Consider the following 20,165-nt stretch of genomic DNA (forward strand, 5'->3'; position numbering starts at 1 on the left):
GGCTAACGTGGGTCCTGGGGAATCGAGCCTCAAACCGGGGTTCTTAGGCTTCACAGGCAAGTGCTTAACCACTAAGCCATCTCTCCAGCCTTTCTTTATATAATAGTTATATATGAGTCATAGTACCTGGAAATACTTATTTTACTGGCAGACTTTTTCTCTTAAATGGATTCTTTGGTGAACTGACAATCATATCTGACTGTGTCAAAGTTATTTGTAGTCCATTAAGGCAATTACTGAACACTGTAGAAATCCGATCTGATCAGGCATAGTATAAAGAACTGGTGGCATAAGCAAGGAAAGGGAAGAGATGGGGGAAGTTAAGGGAGTCTGCCCTGCATACATCTTTCTACTCTGACATGTTAGCTCCTCCAAGAACTATTTTCTGAGAGATAGTGACAAAACTGGAAAATATATGGTCTGGACATAGGCCCATAGTGATTTTTAAGGAGATAGTGCATTGTTGGAGCCATACTTCCCAAAGGACAGTAGTTCTTAGCCTTAGCTGTACATGGGAATCATCTGAAGAGCTTTCAAAATATTTTAAGCCAAAGTCTAACAGAGATTTTGATTTACTTGATGTGGTGTTACTACCTGGGCAGTAGATTTCAAAACATCTTTGGGGATGATGTAATACAGAACTGTGGCTGATAACCTCTGCTCTAGCTGGTGGTATCAGAAAACTAGGGAAAATAACACACCCACCAAGGCTCAGGAAACATTGTAGAAAAGGGGGAGAAAAGATTTTAAGAGTGGACTGGAGAGATGGATTAGCAGTTAAGGCACTTGCCTACAAATCCTAATAACCCACACTCAATTTGCCAATACCCACATAAAGCCAAATGCACAAGCTGGCACATGTATCTGGAGTTAGTTTGCAGTAGCTAGAGGCCCTGGTGTGTCCATTCTGTCTCCCTCCCCCCTTTCTGCTTGCAAGTATATAAATAAGTACAATTTTTAAAAAAGATTGTAAGAGCCATAGGGTGGGCAGGAGTATCCTGAGGCATTGTCCCCACCTCCACAGAGACTGACCAATACATTAATGACCCCACAGTGAATACCACTAACCCCACTGAGGAGGGTCCTCAGTAGAATGGGGGAGGAAGAGAGTAAAACCTGATGGGAACATGTTCAACATGCAATATATTCTTAATTAGGAAAAAATGAAAATAATCAATTTTTTGAAGTTTCATTATTATTATTAACAACATATTTCATATGGATACTTCATGTGTTGGTACTGTCTTTTCCCTTGTCCTGCCCCCATTCCACTGGGGACTGTCCTCAGTAGGATTGCAGGTATTCTCCATGAGATTGTGGGTTATGCATTGTGGAAGTAGCAGTCAGTTTTTAGGGGGAGACAACGCTTCCCCTAAAATAGGCATGATGTCTCAAGCTGTGGCTCCTACAATCCTTCCGCCCCAGCTTCCACAAAATTCTCTGAGTCACCTTGGGTGTTTTAATATACTTCAGTGATGAACTCTTAGGAGCTTCCAGACTTCTGTTTTGTAAGTGTTGCATATCCTCAGCATCTGTATCCTTCACCCTGGTGCTGATTGTCAGGTTCAGCATGGAAGCAGCATTCTTTCTCATCTCCTCAATTCCTTTGTGGATTCAGCTGTGGTTTGGCTCAAATGTGAGGTGTAGTTTATTTCCTCAGGTCTTGAAAAAAAGAACAGATTCTCCAACAGAGAATGAAGTCAGTGTAGTTTAAATGGAATAAACATTATTAATTTGGGAGAATTTGATGTATGTAACCCCTCTTTTAGCCAAGGACTAGTGAAAGCTTGACACTGGAGAGCATAATCTTTGTCTCCAGAGAAATCTGATCTGGTTCCCAATTCCAGATATGGGTTCCTTTTCACTGAGCAGATCTCTTAGCCAATCAGAAAACTATTGGTTACCCACCAAAACTGAGTACCACCATTTCGCTGGCATGCACATCCTGTCCAGGTATGTACTTCTGAGTAGCTTAGTCTTATCATTGCTTAGACCATTATTAGCCACTTTCTCCAGTAGCTCATGTAGCACTTCCCAGCACTAGATGGGCTAACTGTCTGAGGACTGGCTTTCTTCTGGATTCCAGCCAGGTCTCTCCATGCTCTGTGTTGGCAGCATATGGTGTCTTTAGCAATAGGGTCTTACTTTTTGCCTCAGGCAGGTAAGCAAGGGCTTTGACAGAAACTTGTCTGGATTTGGGGACCTCATAAGTCTCTCTGATCAACAGCTCATTGTGGGTAGCAACTGATTTCTGGTGCTGGGAGTTACGGTCCAGGGGGGAAAAAATTAATGTTACGCTTTATCCCACCTTCTCCAAGGCCCTTCTTTTTAGGTGCTCCCCTTACTCCTGTTGAGAGTTACATCTTTTTGTCTGTCTTCAAGTATAAAGATTTTTTATGGTACCAGTTCATTTTGTATTTAGTTTAGTTTTTTTTTTTTTCTTCACCCTCCCCTTCCACTCCCCCCAAACTCTTCCATCCCTATTGTCTGGCCTTGAGTTGCCTATAAGGTATGTATGTCAGCAACTTAAGCTGGCCCAGGTTAGGGAACACAGAAGAGTGAGACCATGCAGCATTTGTCTTTCTGTGATCGAGTGCGTTCGTTGAGTATGATCTGTGCCAAGTCTGTCTGTTTTTCTACAAATTTCATTGTGTTGTTTGCTTTTTACTGCTGAGTAGAATTCCATTGTGTAAACATACCACAACTTCATTATCCATTCATCCAATGATGAGCACCTGTATTCATTCCAGTTCTTAGCTATTATGAATTGAACAGCTATAAACATGGTTGTGCAAATATCTCTAGTGAAGCCTGGAATATTTAGGATAAATGCCCAGTAAGGGAATAACTGGGTCTCTTGGTAGCTCTATATTCATCCTTTTTAGGAATCTCCATATAATTTCCATAATGGTTGTACAAGTTTACATTCCCACCAAAGTGGATGAGGGTTCCTCTTTCCCTACAGCCTTGTCAACATTTGTTGCTGTCCGAGTTTTGAAGGATTGCCATCCTTACTGAAATAAGGTGGAATCTCATAGTTGTTTTAATTTGCATTTCCCTAATGGTTAGGGATGTTGAACATTTTTTTAAGTGTGTATTAGCCATTTTTAATTCTTCCTCTGAGAATTCTCTATTCAGTTCTCTGCCCCACTTTTGGAGTGGGTTGATTTTTTTATTGTTTTTAAAATTTTTGGTTCATTTTTATTTATTTATTTGAGAGTGACAGAGATAAAGTGGCAGATAGACAGAGAGAGTATGGGAGCACCAGGGCCTCCATCCACTGCAGACGAACTCCAGATGCGTGCACGCCCTTGTGCATCTGGCTAACATGGTTTGCAGTTCCCATTCTTCAGTTCTGTTCCATTGGTCTGTATTTCTGTTTTTATGCCAGTACAATGCTGGTTTTGTTACTATGGCTTTGTAATATAGCTTTAGATGTACGATGATACCTCCAGAGGGTTTTTTTGTCTGAGGATGTATTTGGATATCCAAGGCCTGCTGCCATTCCATGTGAATTTTGAGATTTTTTTTCTATCTTTGTAGAGAATGATGCTGGGATTTTTATTGGTATTACATTAAATCTATATTTTGGTTTTGGTAAGATTAGAATCTTCACAATATCAATTCTACCTATCCAGGAGCATGGAGGTCTTTCCATCTTCTCGTGTCCTTCTCAATTTCTTTCTTCATTTTTTAATGGTTAGTGTTAGTCCAAGGTACTTAATTTTTGTTTGTTGATACTGAAAATGGGACAGCTTCACTGATTTCTTTCTCTGTATATTTGTCATTCACATATTGAAAGGTTACTGATTTTGTGTATTGATTTTTGTATCCTGCCACTTTGCTAAAGGAATTAATTGTTTAGAAGTTTTGAGATGGAGACATTTGGGTCACTTATGTATAGGATCATGTCATCCTCAAATAGGGCTAGCTTGACTTCTTCCTTTCTAATTTGTATCCCTTTTATTTCTTTCTCCTGTCTTATTGGTGGGCCAGGACTTTCAGTACTATCTTGGAGAGCAATGATGAGAGTGAGCATCCCTGTGCTGTTCCTGATCTCAATGGGAACTCCTTGAGCCTTTCCCTATAAGTATTATTTGGGTTTTAGGTGCTTTATATATAGCCTTTATTGTATTGAGACATAAACCTTCCATGCCTATTCTCTGCAGCGCTTTGATGATGGAGTTGTATTTTGTCAAAGGCCTTCTCTGCATCCATTGAGATGATCATGTGGTTCTTGTGATTAAGTTTATTTATGTGGTGTATTACACTGACCAATTTGCATGTGTTGAACAACTTCTACATCCCTGGCATGAAGTCTGCTTGGTCAGTGTGGATAATGCTTTTGCTATGTTGCTGAATTCGGTTTGCGAGGATCGTTGTATCTAAATTTATTAGGGATATAGGCCTTGTGTTCTTTCCTTTTTGTATCTCTGTCTGGTTTTGGTATTATAGTGATGCTAGCTTCATAATAGGAGTTGGGGATCATTCCCTGCTCTCTGACCATGTGAACCAGTTTGAGAAAGATTGATTTCAGTTCTTCAATGAAGATTTGTAAGAATTTCACTGGTCCTGGATTTTTCTTTTGGAGGAGATTTTTAATTACTTTTTAATCTCTATGAATGTGATAAGTTTGCTTAGGATACTAATCTGCTCTAAGTTTAGTTTTGGTAGGTAGTATGTGGCTAGTCATTCATCCATTTCTTCCAGATTATCCAATTTTTGTAATAGAAGTTTTGGAAGTATGTCTTGATGATTCTTCCAATTTCATTGATGTCTGTTGTGACCTCTTCTTTTTCATTTCTGATTTCATTAATTTCAGACTCCTTTTATTTGCTTGATCAAATTGGCTAGGAGTTTATCAAACATTTTTATTTTTTCAAAGAACCAGCTCTTTGTTTCATCAGTTGTCTTAATTGTTTTCTTAGTTTCCAATTCATTAATTTCTGCTCTGATCTTGATTATTTCTTTTAACCTGGAACCCTTAAGGTTGTAGTCTTCTTTTTTTCCCAATGTCTTTAGGTGAACAGTTAGGTTATTAATTTGGGATTGCTCTGTTTTTGTTATGAAGGCATTTATTGATATGAATTTTCCCCTTAGTATTACTTTCATTGTGTCCCATAAATGTTGGTAAGTTGTATTTTCATTATCATTCAATTCTAGACATTTCACAATTTCTTTTTTGATTTTTTTGCACAAACCATTCATTGTTTAAAAGTGTTTTTTTCAGTCTTCAGGAGCTGGTGGAATTCCTGATGTGTCTCTTGTTTTTAATTTCTAGCTTTAAAGCATTGTGATCAGATATTATATAGCAAGCAACTTCAGTTTTCTTGAATTCATGTAGGCATGATTTATGTCATAATATATGGACAATTTTAAAATGTTCCAAGGGCTGCTGAGAAGAATGCGTATTCTGTAGAATTGGGGTGGAAAGTTCTATAGATGTCTCTTAGGTCTAGTTGATCTATGGCGTTGTTGAACTCTTATTAATTCCATGTGGATTTTTTCTTAGATGCTGTATTTATGACAGTGGAGTATTGAAGTCCCCAACTATGATCGTGTTAGTGTTTATTTCTGTTTTGTAGTCAAGTAGGTTTTGTTTTATAAACTGTGATGTACCTGTGTTTGGTGCATATAGATTTATGACTGTGATATCCTCATGTTGGATTGTTCCCCTGAAGAGTAAGAAGTGGTCTTCTTTGTCTATTTTGATTAATTTTGTTTTGAAGTCTATTTTATCCAATATTAATGGAGCAACATCTACTTGTTTCTTATTTCAATTTGCTTTGAATATCATTTTCCATCCTGTCACCCTGAGGAGGTGTCTGTATTTAGTGGTGAGGTGGGTTTCTTGAAAACAGCAGATAGAAGTGTCCATTTTTCTGATCTACCCTGATAACTTGTATCTTTTGATGGGTGAGTTAAGACCATTAATAGATTTTAAATATTTTGTTTTTATTTATTTGAGAGAGGGAAAGCGGCAGAGACAGAGTGAGAGTGAGAGAGAGAGAAAGAGAATGGGCATGCTAGGGCCTCCAGCCACTGCAAACAACTCCAGACGTATGTGCCCCTTGTGCATCTGGCTTTTATGGGTACTGGAAATTGAATTGAGGTCCTTTGGCTTTGCAGGCAAGCACCTTAACTGCTAAGCAGTCCCCATTAATAGTTTTTTTTTTTTTTTTAATGATAGAGAAAGAGAATTGGTGTGTAAGGGCCTCTATTCACTGCACTCAAACTCCAGGTGTGAGCCACCTTGTGTGCATTCATAACCCTATGTACATGCATCACCTTGTGTATCTGGCTTATGTGGGTTCTTGGGAGTTGAACCTGGGTCCTTAGCCTTCACAGGAAAGCATCTTTTAAGGTCATTGTTGTCTGGGTAGGAACAAACAACCATCAAAATACAGCAAAAGGCTTCCGGTTAAGATGGCGGCGTAGGTACCACGCCAAAGCAGCCTAGGGGGGAAAAAGACCCAAAAAACTCAGCAAAATACACACTTTTACTAAAAAGTGAGGTGTATAGGAAATTGAGGCGGCAGCGGAGAAGTAGAAGAGTTATAGAGCATCCAGAGCCTGCACAGGCGGGAAAAGCGGCTCTGGCAGCTCGGCCGCGGCGCAGCAGAAAGCCGCCAGACTCTCGGCTCAAGCCGCAGGAAAAGCCAGGTGCGGGATTTTCCCCTCACACCACACTCTCCGCAACTCGGGAAACGTGAGGGGAGAGCGGCAGCGAGCAGCGGAGAAGCAGACCGCGAGGTAGAAGAACACGTGGAGCAGCGAGACAACCAGAGCAGCCGCGGCTCCCTCCCCTCCCCGCCACCGCCTGAGCCCAGCTCCAGCGAACACAGCAGCGGCCCGGGACCGGGCCGCGCCAACTTGGGCTGACAGCGGGACCCAAGCAGGAGCAGAGTTCGGCAGCAACTTCAGCGGCTCCAGCACCGGTACCAGCGGCCCCAGCAGCAGCGGACCCAGGAGCGGCAGCGGCGGCAGATCCCGCAGCAGCGGCTTTGGGGGGAGCAGCAGTGGTGGACATGGCAGCGGCAGCTTCAGCAGTGGTGGTGGCTCCGGTGGTGGCAGCTACGGCAGCAGCAGCGGCTCGCTTTGCCCCGTAGGAAAAGCAAGTGCCCAGCTCCAGAAATCAGAACAGCAGCCCGACAACCCAGGCAGCAACTTGACTGAGACCAAAATCACCCAAGGTAACTGGGATTGCACCAGGGAAGGGTCTCACTTGGTCACAAGCTGACTTGGATCCCTCAACAGACCAGAAATCTAAACCTCTTTGTTGATAGAGGATCTGGTTGTTATAATAACTACTCTTGCATACATACTCGGGGCTGTTTTTGATTGAATGTGTACAGTGTTTAGTTAAATTTTAGAATCTACCTGTATTTTATTCCACTCAGCCTGCTTGAATACTCCTATAGCAGGGAAACTCAACCCCTAAGAACATCTTTGTAGATACTCTGAGAGTCTTAAGAGCCACACCTAACACCTTAAGGTCCTACCCTGAAAATATATTACATCAAATCAATTGATACAGCTAAGAATACACAGCTAGCTAGAAAATCCAAGCATTAACTTAATCCAAGATGCAAAAATATATACATTATAACACAAGAAACACTAAAAAGCAAGACAATATAAATCCACCTAAAAGTATTAGTGCATCAGACATGTCCTCCAGTGAGAAAGAGTTAGAGGAAATGCCTAAGAGTTCAAAAGAATAATTATAAATATGTTCAAAGAGGTCAAAGAACACATGAAAAGAATCAAAGAAGAAATCAAAGAGGAAATCAAAGAGGAAACAAAGGAATCAAAGAAGAGGCAGGACACCAATTTAATGAAATAAAGAAGGCAATACAAGACATAAATAGGGAAATAGAAATAATAAAGAAAAACCAGTCAGAATTACTAGCAATGAAGAACACAGTTAATGAAATAAAAAACTCTGTAGAAAATCTCACCAGTAGGATGGATGAGGGAGAGGACAGAATATCTAAGCTAGAAGACCAGGTGGCAGACCTAATGCAGTCCAACAAAGAGAAAGACAAACTTATAGAAAAGTATGAGTGGGAATTTCAAGATATTCGGGACACTATGAAAAGATCCAATATAAGAATTCAGGGCATAGTAGAAGGAGAAGAACTCCACTCCAGAGGCATAGTAGGCATCTTCAACAAAATCATAGAGGAAAATTTCCCCCAAATTGGGAAAGAGGTGCCAATACAGATACAGGAAGCCTTTAGAACCCCAGCCAGACAAAACCCAGAAAGAACCTCTCCTCGCCATATTATAATCAAACTTCCAAACACACAAACCAAAGAAAAAATATTGAAAGCAGTTAGAGAGAAAAATCAAGTTACCTACAAAAGCAAGCCCATCAGGATTACAGCAGATTATTCAACACAAACTTTTAAAGCCAGAAGGGCTTGGAGTGATATATTCCAAGTTCTGAAAGATAACAACTGTCAACCAAGGTTACTTTATCCTGCAAAGTTATCCATTCAAATAGATGGAGAAATAAAGACATTCCATGACAAAAGCAGGTTAAAGGAGTATTTGAAGACAAAACCAGCTCTACAGAAAATACTTGATAGAATCCTCCATGCTGAACAAAAGGAAAAGCACACATATAAGGAACCTAGAAAAAACAAGCTATACTCAAATACCAGTTAACAGAAGAGAGCACAGGTAGAACCAGTAACACACACACACACACAAAAATGGCAAACATAAATACACACCTTTCAATAATATCTCTTAATATCAACGGTCTCAATGCCCCAACGAAAAGACATAGATTTGCAGACTGGGTTAAAAAGCAGGATCCTACAATTTGTTGTCTCCAAGAAACTCACCTTTCTACAAAGGATAGACATTATCTTAGGGTGAAAGGTTGGAAGACGGTGTTTCAAGCAAATGGGCCTAGAAAACAAGCAAGGGTTGCTATGCTAATATCAGACAGGGTAGACTTTAGTCCGACGTTAGTCAAGAAAGACAAGGAAGGTCACTTTATATTGATTAAGGGCACACTCCAACAGGAGGACATTACAATCCTAAACATATATGCACCTAACATGGGGGCTCCCAAATTCGTCAAACAAACACTACTAGAACTAAGGTCACAGATAACACCAAACACAGTGGTGGTGGGTGACTTTAACACCCCACTCTCATCAATTGACAGGTCATCATGGAAAGAATAAACAGAGAGGCATCTGGACTAAATGAGGTCATAGAAGGAATGGACCTAACAGATATATACAGGACATTTCATCCAAAGGCTGCAGAATATACATTCTTTTCAGCAGCACATGGAACATTCTCTAAAATAGACCATATATTAGGACACAAAGCAAATCTTAACAAATTCAGGAAAATTGAAATAATTCCTTGCATTCTATCTGACCACAATGGAATTAAACTACAAATCAGTAGCAAGAAAGGCTATAGAGCATACACAAAATCATGGAAACTAAACAATACACTACTAAATGATGAGTGGGTCAATGAAGAAATCAAAAAGGAAATCAAAAGAAATTTATAGAGTCAAATGATAATGAGAACACAACATACCAAAATCTCTGGGACACAATGAAGGCAGTTCTAAGAGGTAAATTTATAGCCTTAAGTGCCTATATTAAGAAATTAGAAAGGTCGCAAGTAAACGACCTAATGCTTCGCCTTAAAGCCTTGGAAAAAGAAGAACAAGGCAAACCAAAAATTAGTAGACGGGAAGAAATAATAAAGATTAGGGCAGAAATTAATGAAATAGAAACAAAAAGAACAATCCAAAGAATTAATGAAACAAAGAGTTGGTTCTTTGAAAGGATAAACAAGATTGATAAACCCTTAGCAAATCTGACCAAAAGAAAGAGAGAAGAGACACAAATTAATAAAATCAGAGATGAACAAGGTAACATCACAACAGATTCCAGAGAAATTCAAAAAATCATAGGGACATACTATAAAAACATATACTCCACAAAGTATGAAAATCTGAAAGAAATGGATGATTTCCTTGATATATATGACCTACCTAAATTAAATCAAAATGAGATTAATCACTTAAATAGACCTATAACAAACATGGACATCCGAACAGTTATCAATAATCTCCCAACTAAAAAAAGCCCAGGCCCGGATGGATTCACTGCTGAATTTTACCAGACTTTTAAGGAAGAGCTAACACCATTGCTTCTTAAGCTTTTCCAGGAAATAGAAAAAGAAGGAATTCTACCAAACTCCTTCTATGAAGCCAGCATCACCCTGATACCAAAACCAGGCAAAGATAGAACAAAAAAAGAAAATTACAGACCAATCTCCCTCATGAACATAGATGCAAAAATTCTCAACAAAATATTGGCAAACAGAATACAAGAGTATATCAAAAAGATCATTCACCCTGACCAAGTAGGCTTTATCCCAGAGATGCAGGGATGGTTCAACATACGCAAATCTATAAATGTAATACACTACATAAACAGGTTGAAGGACAAAAATCACATGATCATCTCATTAGATGCAGAGAAAGCATTTGACAAAATCCAACATCCCTTCATGATAAAAGTCCTACAGAGACTGGGAATAGAAGGAACATATCTCAATATAATACAAGCTATTTATGACAAGCCTACAGCCAACATATTACTAAATGGGGAAAAACTGGAAGCTTTTCCACTAAAATCAGGAACAAGACAAGGGTGTCCACTGTCCCCACTTTTATTTAATATAGTTTTGGAAGTCTTAGCCATAGCAATAAAGCAAGAGACACACATAAAAGGGATACAAATTGGAAAGGAAGAAATCAAGTTATCATTATTTGCAGATGACATGATTCTATACATAAATGACCCTAAAGACTCTACTAGCAATCTGTTAGAGCTGATCAAAACCTACAGCAATGTAGCAGGATACAAAATAAATACACAGAAATCAGTAGCCTTCATATATGCTAACAACAAACACACAGAGGATGAAATCAGAGAATCACTCCCATTCACAATTGCATCAAAAAAAATAAAATACCTTGGAATAAACCTAACCAAGGAAGTAAAGAATCTATACAATGAGAACTTTAAAACACTCAAGCGAGAAATTGCAGAAGACACTAGAAAGTGGAGAAACATCCCTTGTTCCTGGATTGGAAGAATCAATATCGTGAAAATGGCAATCTTACCTAAAGCAATCTACACATTTAATGCAATCCCTATCAAAATTCCAAAGGCTTTCTTCATGGAAATAGAAAAAACAATCCAAAAATTCATTTGGAATCACAAAAAAACCCGAATATCTAAAATAATACTGAGCAACAAAAAAGAGGCTGGTGGTATCACCATACCTGATTTTAACCTATACTACAGAGCCATAGTAACAAAAACAGCATGGTACTGGCACAAAAACAGACATGTAGATCAGTGGAACAGAATAGAGGACCAAGATGTAAGCCCAAGTAGCTATAGCCACCAGATATTCGATAAAAATGCCAAAAATACTCATTGGAGAAGAGACAGCCTCTTCAGCAAATGGTGTTTTGAAAACTGGATAAATATCTGCAGAAGGATGAAAATAGATTCTTCTCTCTCACCATGCACAAGAATTAAGTCCAAATGGATTAAAGACCTTAACATCAGACCGGAAACTTTGAAACTGCTAGAGGAAAAAGTAGGGGAAACCCTTCAGCATATTGGTCTTGGCAAAGACTTTCTGAATACAACCCCAATTGCTCAGGCAATAAAACCACACATTAACCACTGGGACCTAATGAAATTACAAAGATTTTGCACCGCAAAGGACACAGTGAAAAAAGCAAAGAGGCAACCTACAGAATGGGAAAAAATCTTCGCCAGCTATATATCTGATAGAGGATTAATATCTAGGATATACAAAGAACTCAAAAAGTTAAATAATAAGGAATCAAACAAGCCAATCAAAAAATGGGCTATGGAGCTAAATAGAGAGTTCTCAAAGGAAGAAATACGAATGGCATATAAGCATCTAAAAAAATGTTCTACCTCACTAGTCATCAGGGAAATGCAGATTAAAACTACATTGAGATTCCATCTCACCCCTGTCAGATTGGCCACCATCATGAAAACAAAGGATCATAAATGTTGGCGGGGATGTGGAAAAAAAGGAACCCTTTTGCACTGCTGGTGGGAATGCAATCTGGTCCAGCCATTGTGGAAAACAGTGTGGAGGTTCCTAAAGCAGCTAGAGATTGATCTACCATATGACCCAGCTATAGCGCTCCTAGGCATATATCCAAAGGACTCATCTCATTTCCTTAGAAGTACATGCTCAACCATGTTTATTGCTGCTCAATTTATAATAGCTGGGAAATGGAACCAGCCTAGATGTCCCTCAACAGATGAGTGGATAATGAAGATGTGGTACATTTATACAATGGAGTTCTACTCAGCGGTAAAGAAAAATGAAGTTATGAAATTTGCAGAAAAATGGATGGACCTGGAAAGTATTATACTAAGTGAGGTAACCCAGGCCCAGAAAGCCAAGCGCCACATGTTCTCTCTCATATGTGGATCCTAGCTACAGATGACTGGGCTTCTGCGTGAGAATGAAAATACTTAGTAGCAGAGGCCAGTAAGTTGAAAAGGAGACATAAAGGGTGGAGAAAGGAAGGGAGGAGGCTACTTAATAGGTTGATATTGTATATATGTAATTACAATGATTGTAATGGGGAGGTAATATGATGGAGAATGGAATTTCAAACGGGAAAGTGTGGGGGTGGGGAAGGAGGGAATTACCATGGGATATATTTTATAATCATGGAAAATGTTAACAAAAATTAAAAAAAAAAAAGAAAAGAAAAGAGAAGGTTCTCTAACCAAAAAAAAAATAAATAAATAAATACAGCAAAAGAAGTAGCAGGTGGGATTGAGGCCATTGGACACCTTATTAACACAAGGCAGCCACATGCCAAAGTCATTGTACTGAGTCTGCTACCCCAAGGTGAGAAGCCAAACCCTTTGAGACAAAAGAATTCCAAGGTAAACCAACTTCTCAAGGTTTCCCTACCAAAGCTTGCCAATGTTCAGCTAGCTCCTGGATACAGATGGGGGCTTCTCCTGTATATAGATGGGGGCTTCATGCACTCAGATGGTACCATTTTCTGCCATGACATGTTTGGTTTTCTGCATCTCACAGAAGACGCTATGCAAAGTTCTGCAAACCTCTCCATGAACTGATCATGCACTTGCTGTAGGAAATACCCAAGGAGAACCAAGCCACCATTGCCTTACTGGCTCCCATCAGTGTCAATAGTGTCCCCGCTTCCTCAGACCAGTAACTGGCACTACTGAGTCCTCTTTCTTAAGACACTTTGCATTATAGAATGTTCCTGGATTCTTGTTTCTAATATTTAAAGGGGAAGAGGGATTTAAACTGGTCCTGCACATAGAAGGTTTGTTTAACACAGGAGAAAATATAGCCAAGGAAAATTGTCCTTTAATTCATTTGAAACCAGAAGGGAACTTTTTAGTTATATGTGTAACAGACACATTTATTGAATTATCACTATTTTTCCTAGGATAGCATAAAGCCCAACTACAATATGAAGATTCTTTCTTTGGCTTTTTTCTATCGATTATGTCATATGTGATAATTATTCACACCTACTTAGCTTTAAAATATGTTTTTTTTCTTTTTCCAATTTTAAAGGTCCATGATTTACTATGTTGTTTTATTTTGTTTGATTCATATGTTTCCTATATACATATAGCATCAGATTAAACATGTGTATCACTCAAATATGGGAGATGCTTTAGTTACAAGTGAATTTGTTCTCTCAGTCTTTCTCATGTTTAGCAGTGAAACAGGTTTTGTCCCCTTTGGAGACTCTTTGGAGGGTATTTTTTTTTATACTGCTGAATTTCATGTCTTTAATAGATAGACCCATGCATTCAACTTTTTGTCTTAATTCCCTTGTCATCTCTTTGGGGGATTTATATTACAAGACTTTAACACATTTTTGACCCAGGGCTCCTCTTGCCGGAAGCTTGAGTCCCTAACCAGTCATAATATTACTGATGTATGACTCATTTCTGTGCAATGTTCTGTGTTCTAGAGTCTGTATAGTGTTATTCATAGCCAGGGTTCTGATTTGTTGGTTTTTGTTTATTCCAGTAAAACATGTTAAGGTTTCTTTTTTTTTCTGGAAAAAGAAGACCAGAACACTGATTCCCATTCCATAATGCCTGATCTGGTGTTATTTCAGGTTTCATATTGTGTTAAAGTGTATATTTTTGTTTTTATTTTATATGTACATATAGTAATGCTAGGAATCAAACCCAGGGCCTAGCACATAGTAGACAAGTACTCTGTCAATCTCAGCTATGTCCCCCTTCTTAATTTTTGCCTTTTTAATTGTTTTAGTTTTTAACTTCAATCAATCATACAGAATTTTAATACATAGTCATGTGAATGTATCATATCTTCATCAGCAACAGAAAATATACATGTTTATTAAACTTGTTTACTATGTTAAGATTTTCCTTTTCTTCTTTAATAGCCCAAGCTTTTGAGTTTTTCAAGACATTTTTTTTTCTGAACTGAGGTACAGTTTCAGGAAAGAAGTTTAATTAAGTCAGAATTTTGTGTGTAAAAAGTTTTCTGTCCAGGTCTTTTTTTTTTTATTTTTTATTTTTTTGTCTATTTTTTATTTATTTATTTGAGAGCGACAGACACAGAGAGAAAGACAGATAGAGGGAGAGAGAGAGAATGGGCGCGCCAGGGCTTCCAGCCTTTGCAAACAAACTCCAGACGCGTGCGCCCCCTTGTGCATCTGGCTAACGTGGGACCTGGGGAACCGAGCCTCGAACCGGGGTCCTTAGGCTTCACAGGCAAGCGCTTAACCGCTAAGCCATCTCTCCAGCCCATGTCCAGGTCTTTTTGTGGGGTGTGTAAGTATGTGTAAGTATGATCCAACTAAATTTATTAGATTAAAAAATCATTAATATTTAAGGTGATAACTGTGAGGTTTGATTTAATTCCTTCCATGATGGGGTGTTTTATGGGTTTTGGTCCTTTCTTGTGCTTTGTACTTTTTTGAGCCTGGTCTGTTTTGGGTTATTGTGATCTTTCTCTTCTAGGCTCTTGAGATTGGTTGCTTGACTCTTCTATGTGGAATATTGCCTGAAGTATTATCTGTAGGTTTGGCTTGGTGTTCATATAATCATAGAGATGACTTTCTATTGGAAATTTTCCTTTCACTATCTATTATGAGTGATACTTTTGATTGGTACAGTAATTTGGGTTGGAAGCCATAGGTTTTTAGACTTTGAAATGTTCCATTCCAGGTCCTTCTGGCTTTCAGGGTCTCCATTGAGAAATCTGAGGTAACTCTGATGGTATATTGCCTTTGTGTGTAGCAAGTTGTTTCTCTCTTGCTGCCTTATTTGTTTTCATTAAGAGTTTTAACTATGATGTGCCTTGGAGAATTTCCTCTTTGGTCCTGTCTGTTTGGTGTCCTGTGAGGTTCTTGTGTCTGGATGGGCCTTTCTTTTTCAAGATTGGGAAAATTATCTTCAATAATTTTGTTGAATATGTTCTCTGTGCCTCTGGACTGGATTTTCTATCCTTCTGGTATATCAATGATCCCAATGTTTGGTCATTTTAGGGTATTCCATAGTTCTCTCGGATTCTGTTCACATGATGTTTTGAACTTAGCAAAGTTTTTGGCCTCCTGATCAATTTCTTCTGTCTTGTCTTCCAGATCAGTTCTGTCTTCCTGAGTGACTTTGTTAGTGAGAGGTTCTAATGTTTTATTTTTGTTTTCTGTTACTATTATTATTATTATTTTGCATTGTGCCCAGCTCTTTTTGAGGTACAATTTCAGTTCAAGGTCTGTTTTTCTTGATACTTTCTGAAACTTATTCTTACATTTGATCATGTCTTGATTAATATTAATCTGCTGGTTATTGAGATCCTCTACTTGTTGACTCACTTTCAATTCATTTATATCTCTTTGGAGGCTTGTCTGGTTTTCTTCAGTTAAGTCAACTCTAGTGACAAAAGCTGAAGGCTTCTAAGAGATGACTCTGCTCAATTTCATTTATGTGAAATTGTTGGGTTTTTGATAGTTTGCTTTCAAAAGTTCAGCAATTCTTTTCATATTGTTTGTTGTGCTTTCATTTGGGCATTAAAGTTCTGTCTTTTTTTCCTATGATTTCATTGGATGCTTCCATTGTGGGACTAGGCATCCTTGGTGGAAATGTCTCAGTTTTCAGACTTCCCATTCATTTGTTCACATTGTGGCCTACTCATCTTGCTGAAAAGTTTTATTTTATTGAGGAGAAAGCAAATATTTGTTCTGTTGGATCTTTAGTGAGTGTTCAGACTTAAATGTGAACCATATTGGTGTATGATGGAGTTATAACTTCAGATGTGCACATTGCGTAGATTGCAAGTACTTCAAAAGTACCTGGGAAACTGGGTGTTAAGGAAATGGAAGCTCTGGCCTCTACTTACCCCACTTGAATGCACTGTTTAGCAGATGTGAATCAGGCATTTGTGACCCACAAGCTGGAAGCTTGGGGGCCAGGGGCAAGAGGCCAGGTCTCACAGTGGCCTGTGTACCCTTTGGCTCAGGGGAATAGGGATTTGTGGACTTGGGGGACAGTCAATCAGGAACTCCAAGCAAAAGGCCTTCTTCCACAGCACATATGCAGAGACCAGGCCACCCACCCAGCAGCAGGGGAACTGGGAACTGGGAGGTGGTGAATGAGCTGGGAACTTGGGTCTATTCACTCCATGTGCATACCCTCTGGAGCAGGTGATCTGGGAGTTGGGGACCCAGAGGCCATTCAGTCAGGAAGGTGGAACAAAGGGCCTGCAGCCCCAAGCAAGGGATTTGGGAGGTGGGGAAGGTACTGGGAGCTCTGGCCTACTCACTCTATGTGTGTACCATCTGGACCAGGAGATCCAGAAGTTGGGGACACAGGGGTCATTCAATCAGGAAGGCAAAGTCAAATTTTTGATAGCATCTTTTATGTGCTTATTTTGTTCCTATGTATATAGTAAAGTAGACAATGTAAAAAAAATTATATAATGGAGAAAGCTAAATATTTTTGTGATAATTCATTGAATGTAATAAAAGAAAATAGCAGTTTTATTAGAAAGAAAAGAAAAATGGCAAAAATGGGGCTCATAGGTAGCTTTAAAACAATAATTTGTTTTCATTTGAAATACAGTATTTATTTTATCCCAAGTATTGAGGACTATTAAATGAGGATGTGAAGGTTTACCTTTTAGTTTTTGGAAAGGTTGAGACACAAGTTTAGGGAGAGAGCTAAATACCCAAATGTTTATAGAAATGTTTATACATATATATGGATGAAATTACCAAATCTTTTTCTTCAGAGTCAGAATGCCTATTTCCTGCCTTCATGCTGATTTTTTTTTCTTTCTGTTCTTGTGCAGCTATGGGAAACATCCATTTAAGAACAACTGTTTACATGTGACACATCAAAACTGTTTACTTCAACTTTTATAGAAACCCAGCCTCATGGAAACACTGCACAGTATCTGCTCTTCAGAATACAAAGACCCTCGCAGGTGCCACAGAGGAAAGAAAGCTATGACTCCTATCTGGATATGATTTTCTTGATTTTATTTTTCTCATTGTCTGACCCTGAAAAGATTGCTGAAATGTTACACTATATCATAGAACTGGTACTGGTATGTTAATGGATAATTTGCATGGCAGATATAAGTAGTAATACCAATACAAATTACTCACATGACCCAAATGTAGCAAGCTTCCCAAGGGACAGTAGTGGACTCAGAACTTGACATCCTGAAGCACATCTTCATTGTAAACAGCATTGCCATATGCATGAAGCTTCTGTTTATTGTTTTCCATATTTAAGGAAACAACATCCCATAATAGAAACTAGCATGCAGGGCTAAAGCAAATAGGATTTTTCTGCAGGACTTTAGAGTTTTGAGAGGCCAATATCCCATATGCCAACTTTAAACATGTTATTTTACTTTTTTTTTTTACTTTTCTAATTTATATCAGTATACAAGGACAATTGTACATATGCAAACATTTTTAAGACTGACAAAGTAACTTACACATAAGTGTATTTTGCAAAATGCCTAAAAACAGTCAGTCACAATCATATCACTGTCCTCCATCCAGTGGTCTTCAGAGTCCACATAAATGATGTAAATATAGTGGTCAGTGCTGTGAAAGTGTCTCTCCATAATTGGTATTTGTCCAACACATATGGTTTTCTTGTAAACTGTGTACAATGTGGAGGCATCTTTATTGAGTAATTAAGAGAACAAAGTATCTAGCCAAACTTCTGGCCTCAGTAGGTTGCTGAAGCAGGAGCCCTACAGTGCAGCTGCCATGCATCCTGAAGACACCCCATGGCTGAAGAGCTTCCTGATCATCAGCCAGCCTGTCCACTTCACATCCTGAGGCACATGGTACCTGCTGCAGAGGCTGTTCTCTTCCAATACCAGGGCTAGTTGTGTAGTTTCACCTGGAGGCTGTGGAGCCCCTGCAGTTTATCCTGCCAAGATCCAGCAGGTGCATGAAAGACTCCATGACTGCCAGCTGCCAGCAGTTGGGTAGTTTGCGTCTTATCAACCAAACCTATCTATCAAACCCTATCTGTCTGGAAGTTTTAGTTCCCTGACAAAAGCTTTTCAGCCACTCTTAGCCATTAAAGGAAAGACTTGTCACAAAACAGTTTCAACACACTTATTACCACTGGGATGTGAGTCCCAGCAGGTCATTCTGAGATTTTATGTAAGATTATGAATGGTTTTTCCTATTGAGCTGGGAAGTCTCAACAGGGCATAAAGAGTTAGGTGAAATTTAAAGCTACAGAAATGCAGCAACTGTATTAAACTAGAGATTCTGATATTCTATGCCCTTTAAATTTTAATCCATCAAAACATGGAGGTTCTATGTAAAAATCCCTCTGTGTAAAGCCAGAGTTGAATAATACAAGAATAGCTGTTATAATGTGGTCCCTTCATTCTAAAAGAAAGCCACTTTCATAAAGTCTGAAATTGCTAGGCTCAATCACATGGTCTGCTGTGAGGTATACTAGGTGCCTCTCCACCCTTTCTTTTTCTTGAGAGAAATGAAATCAGCAGACAACATTTAAGAAATGGCCTCTAAATTTGATTTCTTCCAGGAATTCCCAAAGACACAATATATTTCATCTCTGTATATAATTAATCATCTTAGATGCCCACACTGAAGGGCTAAGTTAGGCAATTTTATACTCTGTTCTTATCTTTTGCAATGGACCTGTCTTTGGAAAGTCTTTGAAAATGTTAGCAAAACATAATCTTCCAAAACTATGTGGTGAAAGACAGAATTTTTCATGACTAGAAAGGATGTGATCCCTTATACTTCAATAAAACAGTTAATCAGGCCAAGGTTTAGGTGAATTTTAGGCAATGTCACCAAACTTAAGCCAAGAACAGAAGGGCAGATAGATGAAAAGATGTAGCAAATGAAGTGACTTGACCAAGTTTACTTTAAATGTGCATTGAATGTTTTCTGATACTGAGTGTATAAAAGACTAATGTTATAAGGTTTATTTTGATTACAAGAGTCTATAGATTTGAATGAAAGATGCCTCATGTAAATATGCTTCCTAGTTATAGTTATATAAACTAATCTGAAAGAATCCACAAATGGCTAGTCAACTGATTTCTGCCTAGCTGCCCATCTTTCCTTGCCTTCTCAATTATTTTTACCCATTTTTTTAAATTTAAAATAAAAACCATTATCATGTGCCTTTGGGGAGATATGGTAATTCAAATGGTATAGGATTTGTAATCCTCCTTTGAGAATAAAAAGATGTTTCTGTGTAATTTGCAGACATTACAACTTTAGAAATATAGTAGCTTTAATGTTGTGGTCAAGGAAACTACTTTATCTCCCATGTTTAAACATTCTGAGAACCATTTGTGGAATTCTTTAACAAATTTTAGTCTTGATGGATAGATAGTTTTGGGAAGTATCTGTAAGTAAACTCATGATTGGTGTTCTAGAGCATTCCATCTAAATCTGTATGACTTTCATTTCCTGAGGTAGATAGGGTGGATTCATAGTACCAAGTACAAGCACAGTGATTATTTTTATTTAAATATCTATTTTGAGAGAAACTTTGAAACCA

General features: G+C 38.5%; 1 protein-coding gene across 11 annotated transcripts in view; it reads left to right on the top strand.

The window, feature by feature from the left end:
• The window catches only part of Adam22 (ADAM metallopeptidase domain 22), a 255,202-nt gene extending 237,579 nt beyond the window's left edge, over positions 1 to 17,623 (top strand). For all 11 annotated transcript variants that reach the window (XM_045160147.1, XM_045160149.1, XM_045160150.1 and 8 more), the window contains one exon: positions 17,437 to 17,623. In XM_045160147.1, the coding sequence (XP_045016082.1) occupies positions 17,437 to 17,457 (21 nt within the window). In that variant the 3' untranslated portion in view covers positions 17,458 to 17,623. The remainder of the gene's footprint in view (positions 1 to 17,436) is intronic.
• Positions 17,624 to 20,165: the final 2,542 nt, after the last annotated feature.

The sequence above is a fragment of the Jaculus jaculus genome, chromosome 10 (assembly GCF_020740685.1).
Source record: "Jaculus jaculus isolate mJacJac1 chromosome 10, mJacJac1.mat.Y.cur, whole genome shotgun sequence".
NCBI classification, from domain to species: Eukaryota; Metazoa; Chordata; class Mammalia; order Rodentia; family Dipodidae; genus Jaculus; species Jaculus jaculus.